Raw genomic sequence first — 11,045 nt, 5'->3', positions numbered from 1 at the left:
GTCACACACACACACATATATATATAATATATATATATATATATATATATATATATATATATATATATATATATATATATATATATATATTAGGGCTGGGCAACGATCAAAAATTTTAATCGAAGTTAATCGCACTATTTCTCCGATTAATCGCGATTAACTGCATTGTATACACAAAGCCCAATAATGAATTCAAAAGTAGTGTGCAATGCACCTTTATTGGAATATTCTCCCACATGAACAAAAGCGCCAAAACATTTGTTGTGCAAACACAATTTAAATCAGTCCTTGTTAAACAGTAGCAGTTAAATAGCATATTTTATGAAAATCAACTCAAAAAATGTAAATACAAACATATAAGCTTATTGCCACTGCCAGGGTATTTAAGTTATCCTGTTTGTTATGGAAAATAAATATTATCTACAAACAAATCTCTGAGCCACAATCATAACATCTGAACAGGCAATTTCTGAGGTAACAGCAGAGACATTTTTTTTATCAGGGATCTCATGTTTAAAAAACCTATATTATAGGTAGTGGGCTGTTTTAGGGAATTTTTGATAAAATTATCCGTAGTAGCAATATTAATAATGTTGTGTTTATTCTGCGTAGTGCACTTAAAATAATTATGACCATATCTAGGAATTGATATGATGGGAATTTTCCGATTGTTTGCTTGGTGCTTTGATAAACTGAACGCATATACATGGTACTTTATTGTGATGTTATGAGCCAGGGAAAAAAATAACTACCCTACCCAGCATGCAACAGGAGTGACGAGCATGCGCGGTAGCCCGGTACAGGTTGTGTCGCTATAACGACATCTTGTATGTTGTGATATGCACGCTCTGAAAGTAAACGTTAAGAACTCAGCCAACACTCCTCTTCTGCATTATTCATAAATAGACAGACAACACATATACTCCGCTGCTTCACAGGCCGCTGGATGTAGCCGGCAAAGTATTCCCATGCTAGCTAGCCGGTCTAGCAAGCACGCGTCATTCAGTCCAAAACGGCCCGATCTATCCACATTCAGAATTGTCTGGCGGTCGTAAGTGATCCCGGAGTGACCACGCTGTAAGCCAGCCATGAAATTTGCAGAATTGTCCGGTATTTTTGCCAAATGTTCCATCTTTACCAAGAGCCCCTCGACGCCGCGGGCGACGCCATCTTGTTAAGAAAAGGCGTTAACAAAATAAAAGCATGTAAACAACATACGCAAATGTGCGATAAAATAATTGTCGGCGTTGATAGATTGATGAGTTAATTCGTAATTAACGCATTAGTTTGCCCACCCCTAATATATATATATATATATATATATATATATATATATATATATATATGTGTGTATTGTACATTTTATTTGTAAGATTTGGCTATACAGGCAGGTGGCACTTCATGTTCCATGTGATATATGTGTTGCTATCTACTGCCAATCATGCTCCACAAAACACTGACCATGTTGTTTGTTTTAAAATTAAGATTTTGAGGTTCAAAGCTTCGATAGTTAGTCAGCACACAGTGCAGAGCAGCAGACTAACCTAGTGGTCTAAACTTAAAGGTCAGTCTTCGTTTCCACAGAGCTTGGTGAGTAAACGTCACTCAGTAGAAATGTATTTGTTTTTGTTATGTCAATTTTGTTCCGTTAAAATCTATATGTTTAAAACAATCACGATGCTAATTTGTGTGAGCCCATCAATGGGATTGTCCATTGTACTGTATGTTAGCATTAAGCCGGCGGCATAACAGCCAACCTTTATTTCGTATGTTGGCATTGCTTTTTTGCGGTTTCTAACAAACTGTGTGCTGGATTGAGAGTTTATGTGCACTTCATGTGTATATTAATATATTTTTGTTTGTGTGCTTATTTTTACAGTAACTTCATTGTGAATATTATCAATACACAACCTCAAATTGGAACTTTTTTCATCTTTTATTTAAAGGACTGTTTACCTGTTTGCCAAACTAAATATCATTTAAGAAGGGTAAAATAATATATGTAAATAAATTCAGGGGTGTACCAAGTGCATGTTACTTTGCAGTCATTTAGTAAGCAGAATCAATTGAAAACTACAGCAGAGCGATACAATGCACAAAAAATATGATGGCCGCAGCCAATGAGGTGTCAAGTTTTAAGTCACGTGACACAGTTACTTGCGCTACCTTGGCAAAATACAACATAATAAACTCTTCAATGCGGCCCACTGGATATTTTCAAACTGTACAAATGATTCCAGTGGTAAATATCTGCACCCGTGAGTGACATGCGGGTTACTAGGGTCACCGTAGGGTGACCCTAGTAACACTACGCAAACGTGAGTGTCAAATGGAGGCAGATTTCTACAACAAAGTTCTACAGAACTGTGATATTATATTGAATGAGTGGATCATATAAATATTTAGTTTATCAATTATTTACAGTATATATTAATGACTATCAGGTCCTACCCCGTGTATCTTTAACTAACATTGTGGCAGCAACACCCGGAGTAGGTGGGTGTGTTTTTCTCACACAGTTAAAAGCCTACTGAAACCCACTACTACCCACCACGCAGTCTGATAGTTTATATATCAATGATGAAATATTAACATTGCAACACATGCCAATACGGCCGGTTTAGTTTACTAAATTGCAATTTTAAATTTCCAACGGAGTTTCTTGTTGAAAACATGGCGGAATGTTGACGCGTGCGCGTGACGTCACGGACTGTCAGGAAATATTAGCGCAGCACTATCTGCGGCTAAAAGTCGTCTCTTTTCATTGCGCAATTAAACAGTATTCCGGACATCTGTGTTGCTGAATCTTTTGCAATTTGTTCAATTAATAATGGAGGAGTCAAAGTAGAAAGATGGAGTTGGGTAGCTTTAGCCTTTAGCCACACAAACACACAGTGATTCCTTGTTTAAAATTCCCGGAAGTGAAACTTTACTATGGATCAGAGCGGTCAAGCGAACATGGTTCATGATCACTTGTCAACGGGCAGGTTTTGGTGAGAAAATTGTGGTAAAAAGTCGCCTCTTACCGGATATCTGCTGAACTTGCGCCGTCCATGCAGCTGCCGTCGACTTCCCTCAGAGATTGGCGTCAAGACACCCGTGGACAAACCCCCCCGACTATCAGGTACTATTTAATCTCACTAAAACACTAGCAACACAATAGAGAGACAAGGGATTTCCCAGAATTATCCTAGTAAATGTGTCTAAAAACATCTGAATCCATCCCAGTGCAATCGCCTTTTTTTTTTTTACTTTATTTATTTTTTCTAGTCCTTCGCTATCAATATCATCATCCACAAATCTTTCATCCTCGCTCAAATTAATGGGAAAATTGTCGTTTTCTCGGTCTGAATAGCTCTTGCTGCTGGAGGCTCCCATTATAAACAATGTGAGGACGTGAGGAGCCATCACCCTTGTGATGTCATCGTCTGCGACCTCCGGTAAAGGCAGGGCTTTTTTATCAGCACCAAAAGTTGCAATGAGATTGTCTTATGCAAACGGGGATAGCAGGTCCATTCTATGTGTCATACTTGATCATTTCGCGATATTGCCATATTTTTGCTGAAAGGATTTAGTAGAGAACATCGACGATAAAGTTCGCAACGTTTGGTCGCTAATAAAAAAGCCTTCCCTGTACCAGAAGTACCAGACGATGTGCCAGTGATGTCACGGGTTGTCGGGCTCCTCACATCCTCACATTGATTATAATCATAGCCACCAGCAGCAAGAGCGATTCGGACCGAGAAAGCGACGATCTCCCCATTAATTTGAGCGATGATGAAAGATTTGTGGATGAGGAAAGTTAGAGTGAAGCAATCCAAAAAAAGGAAAAAAAAAGGCGAGGGCATTGAGAGTGATTCAGATGTTATTAGACACATTTGCTAGGATAATTCTGTAAAATTCCTTATCTGTTTATTGTGTTACTAGTATTTTACTGAGATTATAAAGTCATACCTGAAAGTTGGAGGGGTTTGCTGACCGCCAGTGTCTCTGATGGAAGCCATGGAGGAGCCAAGAAAGTCGCAGCTGCCTTTTTGACAGCTGCTGCAGCAAGACTCCAGTAAGAGCTGACTTATTACCACAATTTTCTCACCGAAACCTGCCGGTTGACATGTGGTCGGGATCCAAGTTCGCTTGACCACTCTGTTCCATAGTAAAGCTTCACCTTCGGGAATTTTAAACAAGGAAATACCGGCTGTGTTTCTGTGGCCAAAGGCTAAAAGCTTCTCACCTCCATCTTTCTACTTTTTATTAATTGAACAAATTGCAAAAGATTCAGCAACACAGAAGTCCAGAATACTGTGTAATTATGCGATTAAAGCAGACTACTTATAGCTTGGATCGGGCTGGAAAATTATGTCCGCTACAACCCGAGACGTCAAACGCACGCGTCATCATACCGCGAGGTTTTCAAAACGACACTTCGTGAGAAATTTAAAATTGCAATTTAGTAAACTAAAAAGGCCGTATTGGCATGTGTTGCAATGTTAATATTTCGTCATTGATATATAAACTATCAGACTGCGTGGTCGGTAGTAGTGGGTTTCAGTAGGCCTTTAAAGCAATATGTCTTGAAAACAAAAAAATACACAGCAAAACAAATGAGGAACAAATGGGGCGAAACTGGAGTCACCAAACTAAAAGAAACCGCCTGAAGGAAATGTGATTTAAACACAAAAACGCTAAACAAAAGTTGTCATTAATACAAATAAACAGTAAAAAAATACACTCCTACGGGCTAAGAAAAGCAATCGTGGAGTATGGATGACTGGATGAAAATCATATTCAGTGATGAATCACAAATCTTCATTGGGTAAAGTGATGATGCTGGAACTTTTGTTTTTAGCCGTTCCAATGAGATTTATAAAGACAACTGTGTGAAGAAAACATGCACATTTCCAAAGACATTGATGATCTGGGGCTTCATGTCATGTAATGGTACTGGGGAGTTGAGTGTCATTACAGCTTCAATAAATGCACACATTTACATTTTGGACACGTTTCTTATTCAGTCATTCAAAAAGATGTTTGGGGATGATGACATCATTTTTCAAAACGATAATGCAAGTTCACGTAGAGCAAAAACGGTTAACTCTTTCCTTCAAGAAACATGCATGAGGTCAATGTCATGGCCTGCAAATGGTCCTGAGCTCAATCCAATTGAAAATCTGAGGTGGAAATTGAAGAAAATGGTCCCTGACAAGACTCCAACATGCAAAGCTGATGTGGCAACAGCAATCAGAAAAAGTTGGCGCAGGATCAATGAAGAGTACTGTTAGTTACTTTTTAAGTCCATGCCTAAGAGACTGCAAGCTATTATAAAAGCTAGAGGTGGTGCAACAAAGTACCGTATTTTTCGAAATATAAGTCATAGTTTTTTTCATAGTTTGCGACTTATACTCAGGAGCGACTTGTGTGTGAAATTATTAACACATTACGTAAAATATCAAATAGTATTATTTAGTTCATTCACGTAAGAGATTAGACATATAAAATGTAATGGGATTTAGCAATTAGGAGTGACAGATTGTTTGGTAAACGTATAATATGTTGTATATCAGTGGTTCTCAACCTTTTTTCAGCGATGTACCCCCTGTGAAAATGTTTTTAATTCAAGTACCCCCTAATCAGAGCAAAGCATTTTTGGTTGAAAAAAAAGAGATAAAGAAGTAAAATACAGCACTATGTCCTCAGTTTATGATTTATTAAATTGTATGACAGTGCAAAATATTGCTCATTTGTAGTGGTCTTTCTTAAACTATTTGGAAAAAAAGGTATAAAAATAAATAAAAACTTAAAAAATTTAAAAATAAACAAGTGATTCAATTATAAATAAATATTTCTACACATAGAAGTAATCATCAGCTTAAAGTGCCCTCTTTGGATCCATCTGGATTCATGAACTTAATTCTAAACATTTCTTCACAAAAAAAGAAATAAAATAAATAAAAACTTAAAAAATTGAAAAATAAACAAGTGATTCAATTATAAATAAATATTTCTACACATAGAAGTAATCATCAGCTTAAAGTGCCCTCTTTGGATCCATCTGGATTCATGAACTTAATTCTAAACATTTCTTCACAAAAAAAGAAATCTTTAACATCAATATTTATGGAACATGTCCACAAAAAATCTAGCTGTCAACACTGAATATTGCAATGTTGCATTTCTTTTTATAGTTTATGAACTTACATTCATATTTTGTTGAAGTATTGTTCAATAAATATATATATAAAGGATTTTTGAATTGTTGCTATTTTTAGAATATTTAAAAAAAAATCTCACGTACCCCTTTGCATACCTTCAAGTACCCCCAGGGGTACGCGTAGCCCCATTTGAGAACCACTATTCTATATGTTATAGTTATTTGAATGACTCTTACCATAATATGTTACGTTAACATACCAGGCACCTTCTCAGTTGGTTATTTATGCGTCATATAACGTACACTTATTCAGCCTGTTGTTCACTATTCTTTATTTATTTTAAATTGCCTTTCAAATGTCTATTCTTGGTGTTGGGTTTTATCAAATTAATTTCCCCCAAAAATGGGACTTATACTCCAGTGCGACTTATATATGTTTTTTTCCCTTCTTTATTATGCATTTTCGGCCGGTGTAACTTAAACTCCGGGGCGATTTTTTACTCCGAAAAATACGGTACTAGAGGCGTGTTGGGGTGTTTTTGTTTGTTTGTTTTTCATCATTCCATTATTTTTTTCACTCTGCTTCATCTAAAAATGTAACTCTTATTGACTACCACAGTATATTTTCTTGATTTCTTAAAGCCAATAAGTTTTCATTTGAAACAACTAAAGTTATCTGTTTGTTTGTCTACAAAATTAAACTGAATGAACATCCTCCAAGTCGGCTGATTTCAGTATGTTTGTATTTAATGTGGGGTTTTCAGCGATAATGCTTTAACGCATGTGATTAATAATAGCTCAAAAAATATATATATCAGTGTTTGTTTTGACTGCCAGAAGGTGGCACACATTGCACAGGCAGTGATCTCGTCACAAACCAGTATGATGATAGTTAGAGCAATGTTCTTTGCAAAACAAACTAAGAAAAAACCTTAGGTTAAGGCAACAGAAAGCTTTGTAACTTTGACTGCTCACTACATCACTGCGGAGTGGGAGATGACATGCCCTGTGCTGCCCTTTTATGAGAGACATACAGGCACACATCTGACACAGGTACAGACAGAAGCAGTGGCTCAGTGGAAGTTAGAGGGACCCAATACTAATATCCCATCACAACTGGAAGTACCCTCACATTGCCATGATGGCAAGATGCTATCTCGCCCCGCCTGGCACTTCAATGTCGAGCGAGAGGGTGTTTTCTACAGTAGGGGACATTGGTCTACACTTTCACAAGTCAGTGTGGGCATCCTTATCTTTTTGAAAAATAATTTAAAATGATAAGTTCAGGTATACTTTTCTTATTTTTCAATGATGTGGACATAGGCCAGCTTTTAGTTCATTGTCCACACATATTCCCATTGTTTTTAATGGGAGCCACCAGCAGTAAGAGCAATTCGGACCAAGAAAGCAACAATTTCCCCACTAATTTCATAATGAATTGGGATATTGATAATGAAGAAATCGAAAAAAAAAAGAAAAAAACAATGGCTCCGGGCGACGGCAGTGTGAGTGTTTCAGATGTAATAGACACATTTACTGGGATAATTCTGAACGATCCCTTATCTGCTTATTGTTTTAATAGTGTTTTAGTGAGATTTTAAAGATCATAAAAGATTGTAAAGACATACCTCGAGGTCGGATGGCTGCGGTGAACACGAAGTGTCTCAAGAGAAGCCGAGGAGCCAAGCTCACAGCTGGCGCTGCTGCAGGACGACGAATAATCCATTGATTTCTCCGGTAAGATATATATCACAATTTCCCCATCCAAAAACATGCTGGTTGACATAGAGAAAACACGTTCGCTGGACCGCTCCGCTTCACAACAAACAAAGAAACATCGGCTGTGTCTTGGTGCTAAAGACTGCTGCAATCCACCGCTTTCCACCAACAGCATTGTTCTTTATAGTCTCCATTATTAAATGAACAAATTGCAAAAGATTCAGCAACACAGATGTCCAAAATACTGTGTAATTATGCGATTACAGCAGACGACTTTTAGCCGTGAGTGGTGCAGCTGCTAATATTTCCTGACAGTCAGTGACGTCGCGCGTACGCGTCATCATTCCGCAACGTTTTCAAGAAGAAACTCCCGGGAAATTTAAAATTGCAATTTAGTAAACTAAAAAGGCCGTATTGGCATGTGTTGCAATGTTAATATTTCATCATTGATATATAAACTATCAGACTTTAAGCATTTAAGTCTCACCCTAAAACTCATTTGTATACTCTAGCCTTTAAATAGACTCCCTTTTTAGACCAGTTGATCTGCCGTTTCTTTTCTTTTTCTCCTATGTCCCACTCTCCCTTGTGGAGGGGGTCCGGTCCGATGGTCATGGATGACGTACTGGCTGTCCAGAGTAGGGACCCAGGATGGACCGCTTGCCTGTGTATCGGCTTGGGAAATCCCTGTGCTGCTGATCTGCGTCCGCTTGGGATGGTTTCCTGCTGGCTCCGCTGTTGACGGGACTCTCGCTGCTGTGTTGGATCCGGTTTGGACTGGACTCTCGCGGCTGTGTTGGATCCATTATGGATTGAACTTTCACAGTATCATGTTAGACCCGCTCGACATCCATTGCTTTCGTCTTCTCCAAGGTTTGTCATAGTCATCATTGTCACCGACGTCCCACTGGGTGTGAGTTTTCCTTGCCCTTATGTGGACCTACCGAGGATATCGTAGTGGTTTGTGTTGTGGTTTGTGCAGCCCTTTGAGACACTAGTGATTTAGGTCTATATAAGTAAACATTGATTGATTGAGACTGCGTGGTCGGTAGTAGTGGGTTTCAGTAGGCCTTTAAATTGGACTTTTAAGAATGTTTTTTCTTTTAAATTAATGGTTTATTTTTAAAAGAAAATGGTAGTATCAATGTCAATCAATCAATCAATGTTTATTTATATAGCCCCAAATCACAAATGTCTCAAAGGACTGCACAAATCATTACGACTACAACATCCTCGGAAGAACCCACAAAAGGGCAAGGAAAACTCACACCCAGTGGGCAGGGAGAATTCACATTCAGTGGGACGCCAGCGACAATGCTGACTATGAGAAACCTTGGAGAGGACCTCAGATGTGGGCAACCCCCCCCCTCTAGGGGACCGAAAGCAATGGATGTCGAGCGGGTCCAACATGATACTGTGAAAGTTCAATCCATAGTGGCTCCAAGACAGCAGCGAGAGTCCCGTCCACAGGAAACCATCTGAAGCGGATCAGCAGCGTAGAGATGTCCCCAACCGATACAGGCGAGCGGTCCATCCTGGGTCCCGACGAGCGGTCCATCCTGGGTCTCGACTCTGGACAGTCAGTACTTCATCCATGGTCATCGGACCGGACCCCCTCCACAAGGGAGGGGGGGACATAGGAGAAAGAAAAGAAGCGGCAGATCAACTGGTCTAAAAAGGAGGTCTATTTAAAGGCTAGAGTATACAAATGAGTTTTAAGATGAGACTTAAATGCTTCTACTGAGGTAGCATCTCGAACTGTTACCGGGAGGGCATTCCAGAGTACTGGAGCCCGAACGGAAAACGCTCTATAGCCCGCAGACTTTTTTTGAGCTCTAGGAATCACTAATAAGCCGGAGTCTTTTGAACGCAGATTTCTTGCCGGGACATACGGTACAATACAATCGGCAAGATAGGCTGGAGCTAGACCGTGTAGTATTTTATACGTAAGTAATAAAACCTTAAAGTCACATCTTAAGTGCACAGGAAGCCAGTGCAGGTGAGCCAGTACAGGCGTAATATGATCAAACTTTCTTGTTCTTGTCAAAAGTCTAGCAGCCGCATTTTGTACCAACTGTAATCTTTTAATGCTAGACATGGGGAGACCCGAAAATAATACGTTACAGTAATCGAGACGAGACGTAACAAACGCATGGATAATGATCTCGGCGTCTTTAGTGGACAAAATGGAGCGAATTTTAGCGATATTACGGAGATGAAAGAAGGCCGTTTTAGTAACGCTTTTAATGTGTGACTCAAAGGAGAGAGTTGGGTCGAAGATAATACCCAGATTTTTTACAGAGTCACCTTGTTTTATTATTTGGTTGTCAAATGTTAAAGTTGTATTATTAAATAGAGGTCGGTGTCTAGCAGGACCGATAATCAGCATTTCCGTTTTTTTGGCATTAAGTTGCAAAAAGTTAGCGGACATCCATTGTTTAAGTTCATTAAGACACGCTTCCAACTGACTACAGTCCGGCATGTTGGTCAGCTTTAGGGGCATGTAAAGTTGGGTGTCATCAGCATAACAGTGAAAGCTAATACCGTATTTGCGTATGACGTCACCTAGCGGCAGCATGTAGATGCTGAAGAGTACAGGGCCAAGGACCGAACCCTGGGGAACTCCACACGTTACCTTAACATAGTCCGAGGTCACACTGTTATAGGAGACGCACTGCATCCTATCAGTAAGATAAGAGTTAAACCATGACAGGGCTGAGTCTGACATACCAATTCGTATTTTGATACGCTCTAATAAAATATTATGATCGACGGTATCGAAAGCAGCGCTAAGATCGAGGAGCAGCAACATAGATGACGCATCAGAGTCCATCGTTAGCAATAGATCATTAGTCAATTTTGCGAGGGCTGTCTCAGTCGAGTGATTTGCCCTGAAACCGGATTGAAAGGTTTCACATAGATTGTTAAACGCTAAGTGCTCATTTAGCTGCTCCGCAACAATTTTTTCGAGGATTTTCGAAATAAAGGGAAGGTGAGACACCGGTCGGTAGTTTACCATGAGGTCAGGATCGAGGTTAGGTCTTTTAAGGAGAGGATGAATAACCGCTTTTTTGAATGCAACGGGAACAGTGCCCGAGGAAAGTGATAAGTTTATAATATTTAGCACTGATGGACCTAATAATACAAAAAGCTCCTTGATAAGTTTCCCAGGAAGTGG

General features: G+C 39.2%; 1 protein-coding gene across 2 annotated transcripts in view; it reads right to left on the bottom strand.

The window, feature by feature from the left end:
* The window catches only part of LOC133551448 (sialate:O-sulfotransferase 1-like), a 146,175-nt gene that overhangs the window by 55,151 nt on the left and 79,979 nt on the right, over positions 1–11,045 (bottom strand). Inside the window, exon 1 of one of the 2 annotated variants that reach the window (XM_061898155.1) lies at positions 7,777–8,298. The exons of the other annotated variant lie outside the window; for it this stretch is intronic. Coding sequence (XP_061754139.1) covers positions 7,777–8,042 — 266 coding nt within the window. The 5' untranslated portion in view covers positions 8,043–8,298. Of the gene's footprint in view, positions 1–7,776; positions 8,299–11,045 lie in introns of those variants that run through there. 2 annotated transcript variants of the gene reach the window in all.

Source organism: Nerophis ophidion, linkage group LG04 (genome assembly GCF_033978795.1).
Source record: "Nerophis ophidion isolate RoL-2023_Sa linkage group LG04, RoL_Noph_v1.0, whole genome shotgun sequence".
Classification (NCBI taxonomy): Eukaryota; Metazoa; Chordata; class Actinopteri; order Syngnathiformes; family Syngnathidae; genus Nerophis; species Nerophis ophidion.
The sequence above is the reverse complement of the archived record's forward strand: the minus strand, read 5'-3'. Positions and strand labels throughout refer to the sequence as shown.